A 23,787-nucleotide genomic window follows, 5' to 3' on the forward strand; every position below is an offset into this window, starting at 1 on the left:
ATGGAGTTCTACACGCTACTGCACAGGCCTCCCTTGGACAAGGTCTGTTCACAACTGGTAACTTCTTGGTTCCTGCAAGATTGTGAATGTACAACGATAAACCACACAGAGTTCAGCAGTCACTTTTTGTCCTTCAGAGTTTACCATTAAAAACAGTTATGAAAGTGGTGCCTGTCAATGGGATAACACAGCAAGTCGTCTTTCCCCAAACTCACTGTAAACGACAGTAACTTTGGTTAAAATAAAAAAAGTCTTCTATGTAGACAGAACTTTGTCTCCTTTAATAAGGGATTGGGGACAAATCTGAGGGGCAGGGAAGGGGGAGAGGGGCCGGGGAGATCCTTCCCCGAGGGAGAAGCAGGACAGCGCAGGGCAGACAGTGGATTCTGAGGTGGTTTTGCATAAATAAAGGGCAACAGTCAGTTTCTAAGTTCTCCACTCACGCACACGCACACGGGGGCTCGGATCCCACAGCTGTCATGACTGGCCAATTAAAAACAGTACATCACAAATAACTTGTGAAACCAAAGAGTTCATCAAAGGCGACACGGAGATGTCCAAGAGCCGCGACTCGTACAAGGTGAACTCCGAGTGGTTCTCGTCCACCTTGGCCAGGGCCAGCAGCGCGCGGGCGGCGCGGCGCATCATGTCCACGCTGGTGGCCTCGAAGGGCGGGCTCTGCATGTGCATCAGCCCCGCCTGGCTCTGCTGGAACTGCGTGGCGGCCAGGCTGTCCTCCAGGAAGCCCAGCAGGTTGCCAATGCTGCCCTTCTGCACCGCGATGGCTCTGGCGGCCAGGCTGTCCCCCTGGGCCAGGTTGGCCAGCAGCACCACGGCCATCTCCCGGCACACCGGGTTCTTTCTGTCACTGAGGAACCGCACCATGGTGCTGTACAGCTTCTCCAGGCGGCTGAACGGCGGCGTGGCCAGGATCAGATCCACGTTGTTGTCCTGGATGCTGAGTTTGCTGAGTGTTTCCAAAACCAGTCTCTGAGGGGAGAGGACAGCGTTGGGTCCCAGTGTCGGAAAGGGATCCTGGGCCTCTGCTGAGGGACACACTGCCCAGTGGAGGAGTCCATCCAGGATAGGCAAACAGATGCTTTCCGGGTAAGGGGAGAGGTCCAGCTGCCCAGAAATGTTGGCCAACGTGACCAGTGTGTTTTCACGCAGCATCTCCAAACAGTCCCACCACCACTCCACCTTGTTGCAGCTCACCCCTTGGTCCTGCTCCTCCTCCTTCTCGTAGGTCAGGGGGGCCTGTTTGCGTTCTGGATGCTTGTGGTGTAGGAGGATCAGTTTCCCTAGAATCAGCAGCAGCCCAGGGTGTTTGGACATTTCAAAGTCATTGCCTGGCACAAATGATAAACTCCTGATGATGTTGGAGACGCAGATGCAGCGCTTGGCCAGAGAGTCCTGCCAGTCCAGGAGGGTGCAGAGCGGCGTCTCATCCTTACTGTGGGGTTCATCCTCCAGGATTTTTATATTTCTGTGGCTCTGAGCTGGACTGATGACAAAGGGAAACTTGCTGCTCTCCTTGGCCGTTTCCGAAGCTTTGCCCTCTTCCTCCTCGCCTGCCAGGGAGCCCGGGCGTGCCGAGAGCATGTCGTCCATGGTGGCAGTTATCCTCTTCTCCGAGGAGCTGTCGGGCGCGGGAGCCTCCCCTTCCCTGGGGCTCGGGTTGCTCTCGGCTGCTGAACGTTTCCTCAAGGCAGAGGAGCAGGAAGCTCGTTTGTGAGGCAAGGGCAGCTCGGTCTTGCTCTCGAAGTGTGTCTGGATGTGCTCGGTGGTGTCCCCGCCGCCGATGCGCCAGTGCAGAAGCCCACTGTCGAACTCCTGCACCCGGCCCAGCTTGTCCGAGTAATCCACCACAAAGGGGTCGTTCTTCTGCACCACCTTCACTGGAAGCTTGTCGAATTTACTCACTAGCTTCTCCTCGCTGCTCTCTAGAGGTACTTTGTCCTTGCTCGAAAACGCAGCCTCCTCCTCTTCCTCATCCTCCTCTTCCTCCTCACAGTTCAGGCTCCGTGGCTCGTCGTCCTCCTCCCCTTCTTCAGGGGAGGAAGCTGAAGATTTGCAGAACCTTTCTGGATCTAATAGTGTTCTTTGCCCTGGGTCTCCTACCTCGTATTCCTTCAGGATGCCAAAGATCTCGATCAGGCAGCGCCGGAAATATTCCACCAAGAGTTCCAGCAAGCCTGGCAGCTACAGAGGGGGACAAAGACAGGAGGGGAGGAAGGAACAGCGATCAGAAAACAACTCTCAGGGAAGGCCTTTGCACATACACAGATCAATCAGGCCAGGGAGTGACCACGCTCCAGGTACAGAGGCTGCAGGAGCTGCTCATTGACACCTGGCTGACAGAAACCCCTGCAGCATCAGCACTTCAAAGACCTGTCCCAGAGAGCATCTGCACCCACCTGGCTGAGGTTGAAGGTCATTATGCTGTTGTCATCATAGAGCAGGATGTTTATGGTATCTAAGGCCCACGTACTTTCAGCCAGCAGCCCCGACTTCAGAGACATCATCACTCTCCAGGCTTCAGGAGTTCCTGTAACATAAACACATGACACTTCCAGCTCCTGGAGTTTCAAAACAAAAAGGAGACACTTGATACTGATTTGGACCTGTGAAGAGCACAGCCTGGTTAAGATGAGGTACAGGCTGTGTCTACCACCAACCTGCCTGCAGGCAATGCCAGAATAAGGGCTTAGGACACAATTAACATGCAAAAATGCCTTTTTTTTTCAAAGCCAGCAGAACCCCTCTGTACCGAAGGGCCAAGGCAGCACCAATCCCTCAGAGGGCTCCAGCAGAAAGGCAGCAGTTTCCTCTTACCGATATCTTTTGCTGTCAGCCGCCTCCTCTGCTTCAGCACGGGTTGCGTGGCCTCCACGGAGCCGGGTGGGAAGGTGATGTCCCGTCGGATCATGGGGGGCTGCACGGCTGCTGGTGTGATGTGCGAGGCAGGCACGGGCGGCCCTGCCTTCTGCATCTTCATCCCCGAGTGCAGGAACGGGGATTTACTGGGAGAAGTGCGGTTCTCCAGAGGTCTGGGCAGAGGTGCTGGGCTGGATACCTGAGGAATGTGATTCTGCATGCTGGGGGGGGTCTGGTAGTTGGACTGGGGGGGCCTGGTCATGGGGGGCACGGGGGCGGAGGGGCCGTAGGGAGGTTGCCTGTTCCCGTGGGAAGGCCATGGTCCCTCGTGGTTGACCCTCTGGTCTGAATGCAGGATTTCATCCGTTCGAGCGACCCCGTGGTAGGCGGGGCCCTGCGGCGCCGCGCCCGAGCTCTGCCGGTTGGGGTAACTGCCGTAGCCCAGCTCGTTCCTGCCCTGCCACAGGGCCCCTTGCTGGGGACCCTCCGGGGCTGGCTGGATGGGGCCCCCCATCATCTGGGGGGGGATGTTCTGCTGGGCGCCGGAGCCGGGGGCGGCCGAGACGCGGTCCCTGCCGAACTGGAAGGGGAACTGGCTCTGGCCGGGGCGGCGCTCGGCCGGGTACGTGCTGCCGTACTGGTTGTACAGGTCCTGCTGCGGCGAGGGCTGCGCCGGCGGCTGCTGGCTGGGCTGCTGCGGCTGCGCCGGGGGCAGCTGCTGCTGCGGCTGGCCCTGCCCCGAGCTGTAGGGAACGTTGTAGAGCTCGCCCTCGTGCCGCTTGGCGGGGAGGCCGTAGCTGCCGTCCATCGGCCGCTTGTAGTTCTGCAGGAACACAAAGGCACAGGCGAGGCCGGGTCAGTGGGAATTTGGGATTGTTTCTCTGGAAGGGTGTTAAGCATTGGAGGGGGCTGCGCAGGGAGGTGGTGGAATCGCCATCCCTGGAGCTCTCCAAGAAACGCCTGAATGTGGCTCTCAGTGCTCTGCCCTGGGTGATGTGGTGGTGATCGGTCACACGTTGGACTCAATGATCCCAGAGGTCTTTTCCAGCCTCACTGATTCCATGAAACAAAAAGCCAAACCTCTGGGCAGAGTCCCCAGAGCCAGAGGATCTGCCCCACGGCATGGCCTGGGAGAGGCTCTGTCTCCTCGCTGGCCGTACCCGATGTGGAAGTTGGATCAGTTGTTCCATTTCACAAGCCACGGCCAATTCCTTGTGGCTGCCTGGGGAGGTTCCCTGTGGATTCCACAAGGATGCCTCGGGGGCAGGAGTCTGCCCACAGAAAGGACTTTCCTGCAGAAAAGGCTCAGCTCTACTCTGCATTCACCACAAACCAGACCAGACACTGGCACTTGCTTCCTTCCACATCCAGGAATTTTATCAGACCCTATTTCTCTCATTTCCCAGGTTTCTGCTCAAGTATCAGACAAAATGCATTAAAAACTGTTGTACTTCCTGCTTCTTCCTTTCCTGTGGATTTCAAAACACTTTGCTGAAAGGAGCAAGAAGGCTTCTCACCCCTAATTCTTTTAAGTGCAAATGGAGAAAACAGCCAACTGCTGCCCAAATTAAAATCCAGGCTCTCTCTTGCCTCCGAGGTCTGAGCTGTAGCTGCTGTGGAGGCTATTCAGACACTCCACGGTCATAACTGGCTTCAGATGGAGCTCTAGGGCTTCAAAGATGACAAGTTCCAGAGTAACTCGAACTCTTGGCTCCGAGCCCCGTGGCTCTGGTTGCAGAGCCAAACTGCAGAGCAGTTGGAATTATTCTTAGCACAGCTCAGTGAGTGCCCTCTCTATACTCTCCTAAACCATAGGACTTAAAATTATCAGGAAAACATTATGGGTCCTGGCATGGATACAAAGAGCAAATCATATGTGAGGATTATGGGAAGGGATCCACGTTCATTCAAACTGTCCTGAAACAAACCTGATAGGTTTGGGAACAGCAAGGAGGAGGAGGAGGCAGCAGGGCCATGGAGTCTGAAGCCTCTGGCTGCAGCATGAGAAAGGGAAAGACCAAAAAAATCTGGTTTGTGCAGAACAATCCACCTGAAACGGCTCTCCTGAATGATCCAGGACTGACTTCAAAAAAAGTCATCACTTGGACCAAAAGTGTTACAGAAAAAATGGGATTCAGAAAGTTCCAGAGGGACAGAGAAGCCCAATAAAGCTCCCTCATCTTCTGCTACCTGACCAGAGCATGCAAACCACACAACCTCCATTCTCAGAACACTGTTTTGTTAACACAGCACTGGGAATGTTAATTAAAACTTTTTACAGTTGTTTTCAAATGGGAAAAAAAGTCTCCTGTGTAAAATCAGGCTGGACAGGGCTTGGAGCTCCCTGGGAAGTTGCCCCTGCCCATGGCAGGGGGTGGCACTGGGTGGGCTTTAAGGTCCCTTCACCCAAGCCACTGTGTGATTCTGTGATGAGGTACCCAATTCTTCACATTCATAAAGCAAATGCACAGCCCAGAGAGTTTTCATTTTCCCCTCTTCACAAAGAGCACAGGGAGAACTCTCAGTTGAGCCAGCTGGGATCTCTGCATCACCCACCTGCTGCTGCTGCTGATACATGGTGGTTTGCTGGCTGGGGAAGGGGCTGCCCGAGGATGTGCCTTGAGTGGAGAATTGATTGCCATAGGAATCATGTCTGGAGAAGAGAGAGATGTGTCAGTGTCACTGTCACAGGCTGGCAGCCCTGGCTGGGGACAGCAGCCCCTGGCACAGACCTTTGCTGCTGCTGCTGCTGCTGGGGGTAGCGGCTGGGCGAGTACATGCCCGAGTCGGGTGCGGCGGGCAGGATGCTGGGCTGGGGGGTGCCACTGCCCAGGCTGCCCTCGGGCCCCAGCCCCGGCTCCGTCCTGTGGGGAGACACAGAGAGAGCCCCACGGGCACTCAGGGCCAGGCAAAGAGAGAGGGAAAACCCCACGGGCACTCAGGGCCCAGGAAAACAGGGAGAGAAAACCCCACGGGCACTCAGGAGCCTGCGTGGCACAGGCGCTCAGCACAGCCACGGCAGAGGTGCCCGAGGTGCCCTGGGAAGGTCAGGGCAGGGTGGGCAGAGCAGGGCAGAGCAGGGCAGGGTGGGCAGGGTGGGCAGGGCAGGGCAGCACCCACCTGACTCTGTCGTAGGGGGCTCCGTAGGAGTAGTGCTGCCGCTGGCCCATGGCCATGTTGCCCATGCCGGGGCCGGCGGCGCGGTTGTAAGGGTCACCCATGCCACTGTTGGGGCCCTGCCCTGAGGACATGAAGGGGTCGCTTCCTGGAGCTGGAAGAGAAAAAGAACCACTGAACACACCCTTGGGAAAAGACACCTGAGGATCTGGGCAGGAAGGGCGAGCAGGGGGTGTCCTGCAGCGTTTCCAGCACCCAGGCAGGCAGCAGTGAGGGCTCCAGGAGAAGATGATCCCTCACCTTTCCTCATACTGCCGTAGGGGTCTTTATTTGGCTCGTAGGACATGCGACCCATCATGTCAGAGGTATTCATGCTGGGCTGGTACCCTGGATTTGGAGTCATGGAGTTCCGTTTCTGGAACGTCGGATCACTGCCGTCTGCAAAGGCATCCTGAAGGCCCACGGAGTTACTCCTGCTCCAAAAAAGCCCCACAAAGACCACGTTACAGAGGTCCATGACAGTCCTCAGGATACTCTTCCTCACATACTCTCTCCTGCTCAGGTGTTGCCATTCCCTCCAAGGGCCAGAGCTAAGAGGAACTGCCCTTCCACAATGCTGTCCTCAGACCCAGCCCCAAAATTAAAGAATATTCACACATGATGCTGCTGTCAGCCATGAGGGAAGGAGCCAAGCTGTGGAGTCCCACCAAAACAGGCACCCAAGGCCCCAACATCTGCAGCAATGACCCAGAGGTGACCCACCCCAGCAGTGGTGCCATACCTGATGCCTGGCAAAGGGGGCATCTGACTGTGAGGCGTCGAGGCTGGAGTTGGTGGCTTCAAGTCTCCTCCTTCTGCCATGGAGCTGCTGGTGGACTGAGGTGTCTGAGGGCCCTGCATGGAGCCTGAACCCGCTGCAAGAGGAGGAACGTGGGGTGAGCAGCCTTGCACCCTATGGATGCAACCCTGAACCTCCCAGAGCCTCAAGAACAGAGAGTCCTTTGAGGAAGAGGCAGATTAAACATGGCCAAGGAAGCACGAGGAGCTCAACAGTTCAAGGACAGGCTGGGCCAGGCTCCCCAGAAGAACCCAAAGCTGAGAAGTTGTGTCTCTGCTCATCTTAACCCCGTTCCCTTTTCCACACCACGGGCCTGTGTGGTGCTTCCCACGTTATCCTGTCAGAGCTGATGCTCTGGAGGGCACCACGTGGCAGCAATGTGGCTGTGACAAGTGACAACCCCTGATGAGCCTGCCACCTTCACATCCCCACAGTACAGCCAGGAGAGCGGGGCTGAACCCTCAGGATCTCCCCAGCCATGGAAACCTCAGCTGAAGGAGGCTCCTCTGCCTGCTCTGCCCCTCCAGAGCAGTGAATTCACCAGTGAAGCACCACTCCCAAGGATTCCTGGAACAGGGAATGCTGGAGCTGCCGGATCTTTCACTGGAGCACAAAACCCGTCCAGCAGGTTCCCTGCAAGTCCCAGCTTTGTGCTCCACTGAGCCTTGACCAAACCCCCCTGTGCAATCCAGAAATCCAGCTGTGCTGCAGCTCCAGCAGCTCTCCCCTGGCCCGGGATCGCTGTGACAGCATCAGCTCAGGTTCAGCCGCTCCTCGCAGCTGGCAAGAGCTGAACTCTTAATTAATGTTTCCATTAGTTCCGTCCCCAGCACCCGATATCCCTCAGCTTCAGCCCTGCCGGCTGATGAGTCATTTCAGCTATTCATTAAAATCCTCCGAGGTCACGTCCAGGCCATGTTTGTTTACACCCCACCTTCCTGGCACCCTGTCCTGCGCTCTGCGACTCCCTCGGCCGGGAGGGCTGCAGGAGGAAGGGCAGCAGGAGCTCCTGGGGAGTTTCACTCACAGCCCCTCCCTGGCAGCCCAGCCCCGCTGCTTCCCCCAGGAACTGGCTCTGGAGGAGGCCCTGAGACATTCCCTGAAACATTCCCTGAGACATTCCCTGAGACATTCCCTGAGACATTCCCTGAGACATTCCCCAGACATTCCCTGAGACATTCCCTGAGACATTCCCTGAGACATTCCCTGAGACATTCCCTGAGACATTCCCCAGACATTCCCTGCCTGCTGCCATTTGGTGTTTGTCCCCAGCTCCCGCTGTCCCTCCCACTCACAAACTCACACGGAGCTGGAGCAGGGCCAGCTCCACGCTCTGGGAATTCCAGCCCAAGGTGCCTCCCCGGGGACTCTGCCAGAGGAACCTGCGGGGCTTCCAGAAAACTCTCAGTGCCCATGAGGGAGTTCCCAGTTCCCTCTGGCCACCATCTCTGGGCCACTCCTGGGTGCTGAGGGTGTGATGGACACTGCATGCACGAGCTCTGGCACCAGGAGCTCCACCTCTGCAGCCTCAGGAAGGGTTAATGGAGAGCAGCACAGTGCAACCCTCACCATGCCCAAAGTCCTGCAGGAGTTAATTTGGCAGAACAGGCTGAAATGAAGAGCAAGCCAATGCCAACAGGTTGTGAGGTCTGCAAGGAGAGCAAACCGCATCTGTGGGACAGCAGAGCCCTTCAGCCAAATGATGAAATGGCTTCAAAACGTCCCTCTGTTGTCCACAGGTTCCCAAACAGGGAATTTATTCTCATGCAGGCGATTCCCTGGGGGACAGGACTGCGTGGGGCCCTGGAAGAGCAGCATCCACACTGCCCTAGGGCTCCTCAGCCTGGAGCTGGGCTGACAGAGCAATTTCTGTCCTGCCCCACACCCCCAGGCCCTGGGAGGAAGAAAAGGAAAGTGAAAGAGGAGCAGGGACAGCTGAGTGATTCAGCATAAAGCATCAGAGCCACCAGCCAGGCTGCAGTGCTGCCCCTGCACGTTCCCAGTGTGGGAGTTTGGAGCAAGGCACCCTGAGAAGGGTTTGAGCTGGAAATGCAGCAGGGTCGTCTCAGAGCAGGACCCAAAGGTGCAGAGTTTGGAGCTCAGAGCCCTGCAAATTCCTTCTGCTGAAGCAGGAGCTCAGCCCAGAAGGCAGAGCCAGGCCCTTCCCAAACACCACGTGAGCTAAAACAAAACAAAATCTGGTGCAGCACCTAATCCGCTCTGACACACACCTAGAGCTGCAACAAGTCTAAAGTGGCTTCCTAAAAGTCTCAGCTCTCCAAATAAACTCCAAATGCTCTCAACATCTTTGTTCCACTGCCTCCAGGGGCAAGAGAGGGGTTTTGGAAATCAAGTGGGAACGGATTTGTGGTCTAGTTCGGGCAGAACTCAGGCCCACTTTGGACAGAGGTTCAGTCTAATGGCACAAAAGTTACTTTATCTTGCAGAACACAGCAAGGCTGAAGCTCCACTGGGGCAGGTTTCCTGACCAGTGACAGGACAGGATTTAGTTCTTTACAAAAACCCCGCTGTAGCTGGAAGGAGAAATGTGGTGCCCAGCAGAGCACTGGGACAAGGCCACAGTCCCTGAAGGGTCCAGCAGGGCTGGGACACAACTGCACTGCAGGCAAAAGAGGTTCATTATTCTGCTCCTCGGGAGCCAGACGAAGATGGTGCCAGGTTTCAGAACCAAAAAGGCATTTTTTTGCAAACATTATAGGAACTTCAAAGCAGACCAAGTTTTTATTTCACCTACATGAGCAGGCTCCTGACCAGAAAAAGCATCTGAAGTTTTTTAGTTATAAGACAAACTGGAAAACTCAAGCTTAAAGAAGAGCTGGCAAATTCAGCAGCAATTCAAGCAATGAACTCAATGCAAATGAGACAGAAAGGATCAGACTTTCCAAAGACTAAAGAGTACAACGTGCATGGCTAGCCTGCTTTTCCTTTTTGTTTAACAAATCTGAATTGAGCATTATGCTTAAATATTCAGAAACAGGAGCACCCCCTAAAATCTGAAACAACAGCAAAGGTGCATTTTAAAGATTCCTAAAGCACCCAGCTTGCTGTAGGCCCCCAGTGCTCTGTGCACAGAGCCTCAGAATGCCCTCCCTGGCTCCTGCTGAGGACTGAGAGCAGGAATTCCTGAGGAGGGTGAGTGCACACCCACATGCAGCCTCTCCTCCCTGAAGGAATCACTGGCACAGTCCAAAGCAGCTCAGTTTTTGCAGCGGGTTCCCAAACAGCAGCAGCAACAAGGGCTGCTGTTGGAGCCACCCTGCAGGGGAACTCCAGAGCCCTCTCTCCACCAGAGAGATGCAGCAGCAAGCACAGAGGTGTGTGTGTGTGTGTATTTTTAGGTTTTCCTTTTTCTCAAACTTAATCCAGAGCTTGGACACACAAAACTGAACTATCCCAAGAGGCTCAACTCACTCCCAGTCTCATCCACTCCCATTTTACCAAAGCATTTTCATCCTGCACGGCCAGAGAACAGGGAGGGGGGCTTTGGCAGTATGGATCAGCCTGGCCCCCAGCACCGTGCCAGAGACCCTCCTGCTCACACAGGCACTGCTCAGGGCCTGGCCTCACCTGGAGAGGGGGGCTGGATCTTGGTCTGGGATTTCTTGGAGTCAGCAGCCGCGAAGATGTCGGGAGGGGGGTCCTCGCCGCGCTCGATCTTGCACTCGAAGGCGTACAGGCACTGGATGTACTGCTTCTTCAGAGAGCTGGCTGCGCTGCTCGACGTGCCCACGTTCAGGTTGGTGGCCAGCTCACGCCACTTCTTGTTCTTGTTGACCTGCACGACCAAACAGGAGGCTCTAAACCTCAGCTGTAGCTCCTCCAAGAGGAGAAATCAACCCTTCCCAGCTCACACAAAGGATGCGCTGAGGGCCAAGCAGAGCAACCCCAAAACCGCTGAACTCCCTTCTTCACCTACAGAAAACTTTTCAGATTTCCAGGGACAGATTGCAAATCGAATTAGGGAAGAGGTCAGCTGACAGCCAGATGCAAAGACAAAGACAGTGTCACACTCTTTGCACTGGGCAAGCAGGGAAAAAGGGTTTGGATTGGATCTGGCCACAGAGCGTTCTCACCCAGACAAAGGGAGAGCAGACATCTGGCTCACTTAAAGGGTGCTGGGTTTTATTTACAGAAATAAACCAGATAAAATGTTAAGGCTAAATGGGAATTCATGGCTCACATCTGGCCCCAAAGCTGATCTTTGTGCTGGGGTCACTGACCTGAGTCAATCCCCCGATCTCCTTGACAGAGATGTAGAGCCTGTACAGGTCCAGGGGCTTCCTGCCCACGGCTGGCAGGTTGGTCATGCCCATGGCCTTCTCCTCAGTGAAGGCCAGGTAACGATCCACCCACAGCTTCCTCTCGGGCTCCCCTCCCAGCTCGTACAGCTTGGTGATCTTCTCGTTGGTCGTGGTAGAGGAACTGGACTTCTAGGAGAAGGAAAGAGAGATCAGGACTGAGCAGCACAACAGCAGCTCCTCCATGTCCCAGGTGGCATCTGGCCCTGTCTCCTGTGTCCTTCACCACCTGGAGTGGAGGCAGAGGTGGCTTTGGCACTCCAAATCCTTACTTAAAAATGAGCTCCTGAACTAGAGGTGTTCCTCAAACCTGATGATGTTCCAGGTGAACCCTAGACCAGAACTGAGCGTGTTCATGGCACATGAGATTCCTTCACAGCACAGACCAGGACAGAGCAGCCCTGATTTGTGGCCAAGAGCATTCAACTCCTCCTTTGCCATAAATAAGAGAGGGAGATGCCAGAACACAGGAGACGTGAGAGATCTCCTGGATCTTCTTGCTGCTGGCATGGGGATCAAACCTGCTGAGCATTTTGTTTTCCTTCAGGTAGCAAAGCAGGAGATCAGGGGCTCAGAAACTGCTTTTTTGGTGGTTCTTTTGAAACTGGTAGCAGCAATGCAAAGAAAAACACTCCCTGAAGAACTTGTTTGCCTCCCTCTTCTGGCTTTGATACAGGATTAGTGAGAGGTCTGTTTGTGAAACAACTGCAACACTTCAGTTACCACGTCCCAGCTGAGAGCTGACTCGCTCCAGGCCCACTCCACCAACAAACTCAGGTTTGTTTACGCTGCTTTTGGCAGTTTCACTGTGGCAGGTAATAATTCCTAATACTGAATTTGTTTTCCAGGTGAAATCCACGCCTCCCACAGGACTGGGAAGCGTTCCCCTCCATTTCTCACACTGTTCAATCCAACACAACACATGGCTTTATTTCCCTGGATGCTGAGGAGGATGGGAGTCAATAAAAACAAAACCCAGAACGTTTTACCTTTGACTTGGATTCTGCTTTGGGCGTCCCATCTGCCTTGTTGTTCATCTTAGTTGCAGGTGTTAATTTGACATCCCCGAGTCCCATCATTTCAGGGCTTGCTGCCATCCCTGGGAAGTTAAAGGCATCTTTATCACTGATTCTCCTTCCATGCAATGACATCAGTGAAGTCCTAAAGCTCTGGCTTACCTGCAGAGTTGTTGGCCATGTTGCCCCCCATGGGGTAAGGGGGGCCCTGGGGGTTTATCATGCCAGCCATGCTGTTAATTCCCTGCCCATAAGGAGGCCCAGTGCCCATCATTCCCCCCTGGTTCATGTTGGGATAACCAGGAGGCCTGGAGGAGGAAGAAACACACAATTACTCCACTTAGGCACCTTCTGAGGAAGCATCTTTGCTGAAAGAAACTTAAAAAGGACATGGAGAAGTGACTTGCCCCAAGCCATTTTTGCAAGAGAAGAACAAAGATCAGGTGCTCTTGTAAAGCTCAGTGCCCAGAGCTCAAGTCACATTCTCAAGAGAAAAGGGGATGCAAACCCTTTGGAAAGTGGGACTTGAGCTCTGAACACTTTCACCCTTCATCTTTGTTCTCCTAGATGCACAAACTGAGCCTCATTTCAGTTGTGAAATTGCCTTTAACCTACAGACTCTGCAGCCCTGGGCAGTGCAGTGAGAATACAGGATTTAGAATGGTGGAATGTCCTGGGCTGGAAGCATTCTTTTCTATGTATCACAAACCTCCCACACAACTGTGGCTCAAACTCCTTCCTCAAAGGGACACGCTTGGGTGCCTTTACTGGGGTTTGGGAACTTGAGCCTTGGCAGCCACAGGTAAAAGCAGGAGGCTGCAGGAGCAGCCCTCAGGTGAGGATAAAGAGCAGTGTCCAGTCAGACAACAAATAATTCACCAGTTCTGGGGGAACCCAATTTAAGAGCACGTTCATAGCTCCCCTGGCATTCTGGTAGGCCACACACACCTACTCTGAAATGGGCAATAAAGGAGAAAACAACCACAGAAAACAGTGCAAAGTTCAGAGCTGAATTCCAGCTCCTTTCCCACAGCTGCTCATCAAGGCCCTAAAAGGAAGAAGTTCCTCACAGTGGACAAGCAATGCCTTGGATCACACACACAGCTCAGTGGCTGCTGCATTTAGGGGCTGCAGCACAGGGGCAGCATCTCCAAGTCACCCAGGGGAACAGAGAACACCAGAAAGCAAAATGCAAAAACAACTGAAGGAATCCCAGAGTTAAATAATTCCACCTGTGAACATTAAAAACTCCCTAAGTATGTCATAAATGATGTATAGAGTGCTGGAATGGTTTGGGTTGGACAGACCCTAAAGATCATCCCCTGTTTAACCCCCAGAATGGGGCAGGGACACCTTCACTATCCCAGGGTGCTCCAGGCTGTGTCCAACCTGGCCTTGGGCACTGCCAGGGATGGGGGAACCACAGCTGCTCTGGGCATTCCAACACACACACAGCTCCTGCAGGCTTTACTCTCTTCCTTTTTAACACTTCACCTGGGAACCAAATGTCCACAGAGGGCAGAAACCTCCACGGAGGGCAGAAACTTCCACAGAGGGCAGAAACCTCCACGCAGGGCAGAAACCTCCATACAGGGCAGAAACTTCCACGGAGGGCAGAAGCCTCCACGGAGGGCAGAAACCTCCACGGAGGGCAGAAACCTCCACGGAGGGCAGAAACCTCCACGGAGGGCAGAAGCCTCCACGGAGGGCAGAAACCTCCACGGAGGGCAGAAACCTCCACGGAGGACAGAAACTTCCACAGAGGGCAGAAACCTCCACGCAGGGCAGAAACCTCCATACAGGGCAGAAACTTCCACGGAGGGCAGAAGCCTCCACGGAGGGCAGAAACCTCCACGGAGGGCAGAAACCTCCACGGAGGGCAGAAACCTCCACGGAGGGCAGAAACCTCCACGGAGGGCAGAAACCTCCACGGAGGACAGAAACCTCCACGGAGGACAGAAACCTCCAGAAACCTGTGTGAGTGCTCCCCCAGAGCCCCCGGCCCTGTGCAGCGAGGTGTGGCAGGCTCTGTGCCCCCCTACCTGTTCTGGATGGAGTTGGCAGCGGCGTGCATGGCGGCGGCGGCCGCCTCCTGCGCCTTGCGGTTCATGCCGGCGGGCGGGGGGCACATCCCGCTGCCCACCTGGGGGGGCATGCTGGCCATGTTGGGCCCGTAGGGCCGGCTGCCCATGGCCCCGTGGCCCATCCTGCCCGGGGGCAGCCCGCTGTACGGGGGCACCCCGCTCTGGCCGTGCATCTGGCCGCCCGCCCCCATGGGGTTCATGCTGCCCCCCATGCCCGGGCTGGGGTAGTTGGCGTTGGACATGGCGTTGTAGTTTGGCTGCCTGGGGTACCCTCCTGGGGAAAGAGCACAGGGGAACACAGCATCACTCACCCCGTTCCGTTCATGAATCACCACAGAAACCCTCTATCGGCAAATATTTAAAGATCACTAACAGAGATGAGGGGGAGTGTTCACACCTCAACACAAAGTCAAAGTACTTGGATATAAGCCACGTAAAATGTGTTTTGACACAGCCAAGTAACAACATCGATTCAGAAGCTGCCTGAAACTCTCCCAAACCTCAACCCAACACAGAGAGCTAAATGGCCCAGGACAGGATGGAAAATCCCACATTAACCCTTCCCAAAACAGGCATCATCTTCCTCTCCAAAGAGAGCCATCCCTTTGTCACAATTACATGGGAGGCACAACCTGCTTATTCCTAAATAAGGAGGAAGAATCCTACTTTTAGAAGTACAGCTATCCCTGAAAGCAACAGATCCCATCAATCTCAACAGGAGCAAAGCTCTGGTTGGTATCACCCACAGATTAAGAGGGGACAAATCAAAACATTTATCATGGAATCATGGAGTGCTTTGGAAGGCACCTTGAAGATCATCCCTTGGCCAGGGCCACCTTCCACTATTCCAGATTGCTCCAACCTGGCCTTGAATACTTCCAGGACTGGGGCAGCCACAGCTCCTCTGGGCAGCCTGGGGCCCCAACAAGACACGAGGACAGAGAGAGGCCTTGGCTGGCCCCGTTCCCACCTTGAGGTCCGTACTGGCCGCCCTGGGGTCCGTAGCTCCCCATGGAGTTCTGCTGGTAGGGCCCCATGCCGGCGTGCATCTGTGCTCCCGAGGACTGCCGGGGGGATAAGGCTGAGCCGGGCTGGGGGGAGCTGTACTGGGGCATCTGGGGGTTCCTCTGCATGTACCCTGCACACCAGGAGGGAAAAAAGCGTTAGTGAAAGCATCCCGAGCTGCCAGTGCACACTCGTGTGCCAGGCAACAGCCCCCAGCACCAACAGAATCCTTCCAGCAGCAGCCTGGACACATTTTAGTGGCTGCATTAAGGAGCTGGTGTTATCTGAGCAGATAACAGATCCAATTTCCTGTTTTAGTCTGAAAAAAAAAAACCCCTTAGTGTCACAGCAGAAGCCAGTACAGCTCTGCAAATCCTTGGGGCTTCTTGTTCTTGGTTTTTGTTCACTTGTTTGTTTTCTCAGGGTGACCACTCTATACCTTCAGCCAGGAGAGCTGAAATTTTACTTGCATTTTTCCCCCCAAAATTTTACTCTCTCAAAGGGCAAAGGCACACAATATTGTTGTGAGCACCCCTTGTTTTGAAGCTTAAAGCATATTAAGAAGCCAGAGAAAACATCTTAGAAGCCAAAGCACCAGTTTGGGTGGAACATTCAGAGGCCAAACAGCCACCAAGGGCTGAATTTACTGCAAGGTGCCTCAACACCTCAGCCTGTAGTGCTGGGGCAGCTTTCCAGTGCTCAGGCCCCCAGAACCCGGGTCCCCAGGGCAGGAACTGGAGCCAGCAGGGTGTGACCCACCTCGGTCCTGCGCGATGCTCGACTGGTTCATGGAGGGGTGCAGGATCGTGTCCGACTGGCCACTGGGAGGGCGGGGAGGCATCTGATTGCCTGGGCCACAGAAAGGACACATGCCATCAGCACAGACCTCCACTGAGCCAGCAGGCAGCAGAGTCACACCCCAGAACCCCAAACAAGCCCAGGACAAGGGGAGAACAGCAGCAAGTGGTCACTCAGGCTGGTGCAAGGGCGCTGCTGGCTCTCCAGCACCCCAGCCACCCCAGAAACCTCCCACACACACCAAGGAGCTCAGAGGAGCTCAGTAAGCACACAGGGCAGCTCTGGGCAGCTCCTCCCCACTGGGCAGCACAGTTCAGCCCCAGCAGAGCCGGGCTGAGAGGTTACCTGGGACTGCAGCAGGGGACAGGGGACCAGAGCGGGACTGAGCAACGCTGGCTGGAGATCCAACTGGGGAGGGAGAGGGTCCTCTGATGCCTGGCAGGTGAGGAGAGGTATGTGGCGAGAAAGGAGACTGAGCTGGGTTACTCTGCTCTCCTTGGCTGCTGGAAATCCCTGATGTGCTTACTCCAGGGCTCAGGGCTCCTTCGGTCCCCATGGGCAGGTCATCTATGGAACCAGACAGGTCCTGCAGGGCACAGAAACACATCAGAAACCACAGAGCCACGGGGCTGCTCTCTCACACACTGCTCAGGAGGAGCCCTTGTCCCTGGGCATGCTGCACACAGGAGTCAGTGAACTCTGTTTACTGCTGGTACCAAAGGCTGCTGCAGACTGAGGCAGCTGCCAGACGTGTCTTATCCTGCTGCCAGTCTGAACCCAGGAGCTCCTGAGCTGCTTTGCTGCTGGCCCAAACAACTGGCTAATTCTCCTTTTAATTCAGTTTAGAGGTGGGAAGTTAAAGAATGCATCAACAGCACACGTAAAACTGCAAACACAGGAGACAGTCCATGTGATCATGGCTTGGAAGGGAAACGTGGCTCAGCCTCTGAAAGACAGAAAACTCCTGCCTCACCATAATTAATTCATAAACCTCCTATGAGCTGGGAAACTACTCACTTGAGATGGATAAAAACAAACTAAACAGAGATTTAAAAGAAAACCATAAAATACTCTTCAGGGTTCCCACTTCCCTTTCTTCAAAGACAGCAAAAATTAGCAGTTACTGCATCAACCTGTAAAGTTCAGCTTTTCTCGAAGACAAGGCTAGAAAACACCCTTCCTCCTGCATGTATTCACCTTGGAGAAGAAAAGCACAAAAAGCCTAAGAGAGCTGAAACCTCCAATTGCCACAGCATCAAGAACCAGCTGGCAAGTGTGGAATGGGGCTAATTCCAAGGAGCTGATGTGCAGATCAGATCCAGCATGCCCAATTGTGCTGGCTGGCTGCTAACAAGGTGCATCAGCTGCTCAGGCTTGGCCTGCACTCAATGAGTCAGGAGCAGCCCCAGCCAGAGGAAGTGGCAGCCTATTTGAACAGAAAGCTGGGAAGTTGTAACTATTCCAGGGATTAGATAAAATCTCTGCCAGAGGTTCAAAGGATCACGGCAGGTGAAGAAGTGGAGGCCAAAGCTTACCAGGACTTCACTTACCCTTCCTAAGTCTTCCAGAGCAATCAGCTCTGGATCAGAAGGGTTCTGGGTGAGCCCTGAGGGAATCCCAGGTCATTTTCCCTGCACAGAACTCAGCGGAACAGCACAAGCAGAGCCAACCTCATTTAAACCCCACGGAGAAAGGCCGAGGCAGCTGATAAATCACCTGGACAGCCTGGTTCCACTCACACTGACAGCACAGCTCCTGCTCCAGCAGCAGTGCAGGGAATGTTTTCCCAGCCCTGGCAGTGCACGTGGGCCTGGAACAGACACTGCAACTCATCAGCCTTGGGGAGCAGGAACCCCCACACCCAGCCCTGCCTGCCAGGGGATGTGCAAAGGCTCTGACAGCACAGCCAGGACGTGGAGCTCAGGGAGAAGTGGAATAAAAGCCAACACGGTGACACCCAAGCACCTCATCACCCCCGTGGGACTGGGACATCCAGAGGGCAGAGCTGGGCCTCAGCACCACCTTCGGCTGCTCCAGCACAGCAATTTCCTCTGTTTTAATGGAATTTGAACAAAATGCTTCAAACAAATGCTGGTCAGTGTTACTCTGGAGCTGCAGATCCCAGACACTTGGTGGGATGATTTAGTGCAGAGCGTGTCCTCCCTCCCCTTCCATTACTGCTCCTGTTGGAGAGCTCATTTCCTGCACCACAGTCTCTGAGGTGTATTTGCTTACTGCTCAAGTATTATCTTCCTGAGGGGAAAAAAAAAAGCTTTGTTTTATTTCAGTGAAAGCCAAAAAACTGCAGAAAAAGCCTAAAAATAGTGTCTGAGATCTCTTGCAATTTTCACTACTTTCCTATTGTAACATCAAAAGCATTGCTCCTTTATGCAGCTATTTGGGTGTTTTTCCCTGGACAACTTTGACAAAACCCACATTCCTACTGCAGAAACCATCTGAAGTGGGAGTAAAGAGACATTATTTCCAACATTTTGCATTAAAAAGCATCAACCAACACAAACAATCAAGAGCAACACACTCGTCTCGCTGAGATTTACTGCACCCAACTGCAGCCACTGATACAAGACACACAAAGAGATTCCCCCAGAGCCCATGAAGGGATCAGAATGTCCAGAAACCAGTTCAGTCCAGCCTACAACTGGATGGAAATGCTGGCATGTCCCTTCAATACATGAAGGTAGTTTTAGTTTGAATCACCAAATATCTGCAAGACATAAAATGAAGGAACGTTAAAAACGGTTTGAAAATTAACTGCTAAGAAGCAGATAACAATCTGCAGAGCTCATGCCTTCCACCTTGCCTGTGCATCAATGCTTTGGTACTCAAGGCATTTAAAAACACCCCGTTTTAATGAAGCAGGTGGGTCCTGTGGGTTGTGCCCCATTGCTGACACACCAGGAGGGACCCCCAGAGCTCCAGCTGTGCATCAGGCTCCCAGATTATCAGTTTAAATGAGTTGGAAGTGAATTACACATCCCCCTTTCCCAGCTGTTGGGACATGAGTTGAAACAGGACCGTGAAAACCGAGTAACTCCTGAAGTGACTTTCACCTCCAAAGATATGTAAGTTTTATGAATTCCAACAATAAAGTCATTTCCCAGCAAAGAAGGGTTCTGCCAGCACAGCAGCATTTTCTGAGTGTGTTATTCAGCAGGACTGAGCTGCTCAGAAGGGAAACTCCTGCAAGGGGAAGGAGAAAACATGGACTGGAACGTCTGAGCCCCAGCAGCTCATCAGGGGGGAGCTGGTTTCCTCCCATCAAATTCTCTCTCAGGATGTCAAGCACCAGGACACCAGGGGTTAATTAAACCTAAAAGACACCTCCAGCTCTGCCACCCCCAAAGCAGGGGAAAAGGAAATCCCTGCATCTCCCTGCAGCCTGTTAGCAGAGAACCTTTAAAAACAATGAAACCCGATGGAAATAATGGAGCCCTGCTGCCGTCAGGGGGTTCTGGACGAAGCCCAAGAGCAGAGGGCCTGGGAGGTTTTATTTGCCTCCCACCGAGCACCAGGAGCAGCCCTGGGAAGGCAGAGCAGCAGGAGAAGGGCTCTCCCCTCTCCCACAGCACAGCCAGGGAGCCCAGACAGGAGGTGAGGCTCGGCAGCAGCAGCTCTGCCAACTCAAGGAAACGTCAGGGTCTGGAGAATTTCCTCACGTGTTTCCAATGTGTTTTTTATGCATTTTATTGCTCATCTGCCATGCAGATCAAAAACGCTGGAGGGATTCCAACTATTTCACACAGAATCTCACACTCCAGGCTGGCTGCAGCCCCAAAGCCTGAGTTTCTTCACTTGAAATACTGCCCAGTGTTATTTTGGGATGTGACCTGATAGCGGAAGCCCACGGGGACCCGGGGAGGGAGCGGTTCCAGCTGTGAGAGAGAGGATGCCCGAGCCGGGCCGGTGCCAGCGCGGGGCTGTCAGCGCTGCTGGCGAGCAGGAACCAGCACAGAAACCCTGCCTGCAGCCCACGGCAGGGACCAGCACAGCAAACCCTGCCTGCAGCCCCACACGGCCTGCAGCCCACGGCAGGAACCAGCACAGCAAACCCTGCCTGCAGCCCCACACAGCCTGCAGCCCATGGCAGGGACCAGCACAGAAACCCTGCCTGCAGCCCACGGCAGGGACCAGCACAGCAAACCCTGCCTGCAGCCCCACACGGCCTGCAGCCCACGGCAGGGACCAGCACAGAAACCCTGCCTGCAGCCCACAGCAGGGACCAGCACAGCAAACCCTGCCTGCAGCCCCACACGGCCTGCAGCCCACGGCAGGGACCAGCACAGAAACCCTGCCTGCAGCCCACAGCAGGGACCAGCACAGCAAACCCTGCCTGCAGCCCATGGCAGGGACCAGCACAGCAAACCCTGCCTGCAGCCCACGGCAGGGACCAGCACAGCAAACCCTGCCTGCAGCCCACGGCAGGGACCAGCACAGCAAACCCTGCCTGCAGCCCCACACGGCCTGCAGCCCACAGCAGGGACCAGCACAGCAAACCCTGCCTGCAGCCAGGCACGGCCTGCAGCCCACGGCAGGGACCAGCACAGCAAACCCTGCCTGCAGCCCACGGCAGGGACCAGCACAGCAAACCCTCCTGCAGCCCACGGCAGGGACCAGGACAGCTCAGCCCTGCACAGAAACCCCTGCGAGTCCCGGCGTGGCAGCACAAGGGGCCGAGGGTTTGTGCTGGAAACAGCCGGGACTCTTTTATCTGGCAGCAGGAACCAGCACCCCTCTATCTGATACAGCTCGTTTGTTAAACAAACAGAGAGATGAAACAGCCAGAAATGCTTAAGATCAAGGTAACAAAGTCCCAGAGGAGCAGGGAGACTCGAGGCTCTGCTCCGGCCCATCCCACTGATCTGGAAGAGCAGGAAGACTGACCAGAAAGCAAAAGGAATTCCTGAGCAGGGACTGCAGCCTCCCCTGCCCATCCCAGCCTCGGCCCTTCCACGTGGGAAGTGTGGGGGAACAGGGAATGATCTCACACACGATCAGATCACCAGACAGCACCCAAGGAAATTATGGTCTGAGATGGGCATGTGCTGCAGTTCATAAATTCTGTAAGGCCAGTTGTTTCCATAAGATGCTCACAAGCAAGACCCGAGAACAATGGCTAAATTTATTCCCCAGTTCTTTCTGAAAGGGAAAAAGCCTCTTCCTTCCTTCTGATTGAAATACTCACTTTCTATTACAAGCTCTTTTTCTGTGCAGTTGCTTTTCCACTTACTCAAGAACTACCAACATTTAAAAATCACAAGCCTGTCCTTTCCTTCCCCTTTATTTCCACACCCAAAATACCTCAATCCTCTCTATCACAACAATCACACAGCTGACTGGCAGGATCTCCCTGCTATTTTGGGGACATGGATAGACTCGTTCCTCCTTTGGCAGCACAGACAAATCCTGCCTCTCATGCTCCACAGAACACTTTCTCCTGGAGACTTCCCCATGCTCCGCTCACAGCACCCCCACAAAGGAACCTGAGGTTTTCCCACATGTGACAGGAGGCTCTGGAGAGGCCCTGCAGCCCCAGTGCTTTCCTGCTGTGCCTCTTCCAGGTGGGTCCCCCAACAGAAACCAGGAGCTGGAGCTTGGGAACAAGTTCAGCTCCACTGGAGACCCAGCTGATGCTTTTTATCCACAGAGATTTCTCATCTAGGGTATCCAGAGCTGACAAATCAAAAGTCAGAACAGAGATTTTCCAAGTCTTGTCTTATCCCAAAACCACACAGCTTGTGCCAGGGATGGCCACCATTCCCCTCACTCTGCTCTTCTACCACCAGTCACTGTGGAGAGGAACACAAGTCCATCTTCCCAGCACCAAAAGCACCCTTCAGGACCCTTCCTGGCGTGGGCATGGGCTGGACAAGACACAAAGGGGACGTCCTCCTTCAAAATGGGACAAGACCAGCAGTCAGAAGGAACAAAGGGATTTATTTGCAATGAAATCACTGGGATTGGCCCCTTGGATATGGCCCTGGAAGCTCCACCTCTGATCTGAGCAGGGATGACATGAGAGCAACAAGAATTGAGTTCAGCAAAAGAAAAAACATCGAGTTTGGTACCAAACCGAGTGTGCCACAAGGACCTGGGAGTCCTCACATGCCACTCACTCCTCCCCACAGTCCTCAGAGAGAGGAAGGAAGTGCTAGACTTTACTACTTCAAGGGGAAAACACCTGCCCACTAAAACAAACAGCAGCAAGGCTTCAGCAAGGCTCTGCTACAGAGTCCATATTCCCTTCCCTTCCAAGGAGCTCCAGCTCCTCTCAGGCAGCAGCGCTGGCAATTACAAACCTAAGATGGGGACTGGAACATGCCAGAGAGATTCGTGCAGTTTCCTTGCTCAAAAAAGAAGCTGAAAAGCTCATTCTTCCAGGCTGGCTTCAGACAAACTGGGAGAAGCTGCTGGCTCGAGCTGCACTGCAGGGAAGGGAGGCTGGCAGGAGGAGGGGCTCGGTGCCACACGAGAAATTTTACTCTGATTGCAAAAATAAGCTGCTGCTCTAATCCAGCTCCGGAGATGTAGGTGAGGGTGGTGGGCTGGCAGGGAGCAGGCTGGGGATGGAGCAGGCAGGAGGACAGGGGAAGGAAGGGCTGCTGGCCGTGCCACATTCCTGCGCCGGAGCCTTGCGGAACAGCTACCGCAGCAGCCATTGATTTTTCAGAGGTCGATACTCCACTCCCACAGATCTCCTCGGCAGGAGCTTTAATCACATCTCCTGCTCCTTCCCCGTGCCACCCCTCCTTCTCTTTCCCCTCCAAATAAAATAAAATAAAATAAAATAAATTAAAAAAAAAAAAAGGGAGGGCAAGGGGGTTTTCCTCCCCCTCCGAGCATGGAGCAGACGAGCAAATCTCATCTTCTCCGTCTTTGGAGAGCAGAGATTCAGAGCTGTGGTTGCAGCACAAAGTGGAGAAGGAGCACCATGATTCATCCACAGAACAAGATGTCGCTGGAGGGAGAAGGCGCCGTGTGGAAGGGCAGCATTCCCACCCGGGAAGTGCTGGGCTCTTCCACAGGACCCTGGGAGATGCAACAGCAAAACCCCACACAGGAGCTCCCATTTAACCCTTTGGAGGCTGCTCAGCTGATAAAAAGGACTCCCAGCTTTACACAAAGGTTGGTACAACATCAGACATCCAAAGCAGCAGGAAAATGCTGAATTTTCCCAGCCAGGGTGGCGTCACTTCAGCTGTCCCAGAAGCTGTCCTGTCCATCCAGCACAAAAGGGTGACACCTCCAGCTCCCACAGCAACCCTGACCCAAAACAAGCTGCAGGAAAGAGGCAGGAGGATCTGGGCACAGGGAGAAGCAACATGGCAGCAGCACCAGGGGATGCTGTCCCTGATTCCTGGCAGGTGCGGGGATGCAGGACTCTCCAAGCCATCGGTGGGAAAGGAGGTGCAGGAGGGAGATGAGTGCAGGCCTCAGCTGACAGACCTGCTTATTCACAGAGCTTTTGTTTTCCTTCCACAGCATTTTCCTCATCCAAGTCTGAAGGTGAGCCCCAGCTCCTCGAAAACCCAGAATAATCAGGAGGAGGCAGGAAACTCCCCTTGCACTGCCAGGCACGAGGATATTCCCATTGCCCAGTTCCCAGAAAACCCAGGATCAGGAGGAGGCAGGAAGCTCCCCTTGCACTGCCAGACACGAGGATGTTCCCATTCCCCAGCTTCTCTGGAAGGCGCTTTCCAGGCTCATGTTCCACA

General features: G+C 54.3%; 1 protein-coding gene across 2 annotated transcripts in view; it reads right to left on the reverse strand.

Annotated features, from left to right (window-relative positions):
* The window catches only part of ARID1A (AT-rich interaction domain 1A), a 54,734-nt gene that overhangs the window by 753 nt on the left and 30,194 nt on the right, over positions 1-23,787 (reverse strand). The window contains exons 5-20 of one of the 2 annotated variants that reach the window (XM_071453392.1): positions 16,400-16,640; positions 16,016-16,105; positions 15,222-15,389; positions 14,210-14,525; positions 12,330-12,475; positions 12,141-12,250; positions 11,074-11,280; positions 10,421-10,628; positions 6,776-6,908; positions 6,295-6,467; positions 5,998-6,148; positions 5,610-5,741; positions 5,434-5,530; positions 2,836-3,700; positions 2,418-2,548; positions 1-2,202 (exon numbers count right to left, since the gene is read on the reverse strand). The exon at positions 1-2,202 is cut by the window's left edge and continues 753 nt beyond it. In XM_071453392.1, the coding sequence (XP_071309493.1) occupies positions 478-2,202; positions 2,418-2,548; positions 2,836-3,700; positions 5,434-5,530; positions 5,610-5,741; positions 5,998-6,148; positions 6,295-6,467; positions 6,776-6,908; positions 10,421-10,628; positions 11,074-11,280; positions 12,141-12,250; positions 12,330-12,475; positions 14,210-14,525; positions 15,222-15,389; positions 16,016-16,105; positions 16,400-16,640 (4,893 nt within the window). In that variant the 3' untranslated portion in view covers positions 1-477. Of the gene's footprint in view, positions 2,203-2,417; positions 2,549-2,835; positions 3,701-5,433; positions 5,531-5,609; positions 5,742-5,997; positions 6,149-6,294; positions 6,468-6,775; positions 6,909-10,420; positions 10,629-11,073; positions 11,284-12,140; positions 12,251-12,329; positions 12,476-14,209; positions 14,526-15,221; positions 15,390-16,015; positions 16,106-16,399; positions 16,641-23,787 lie in introns of both variants that reach the window. The other variant, XM_071453391.1, reaches the window with a different exon arrangement.

The sequence above is a fragment of the Agelaius tricolor genome, unplaced genomic scaffold (assembly GCF_023055355.1).
Source record: "Agelaius tricolor isolate 1412-34295 unplaced genomic scaffold, bAgeTri1.0.p SCAF_36, whole genome shotgun sequence".
NCBI classification, from domain to species: domain Eukaryota; kingdom Metazoa; phylum Chordata; class Aves; order Passeriformes; family Icteridae; genus Agelaius; species Agelaius tricolor.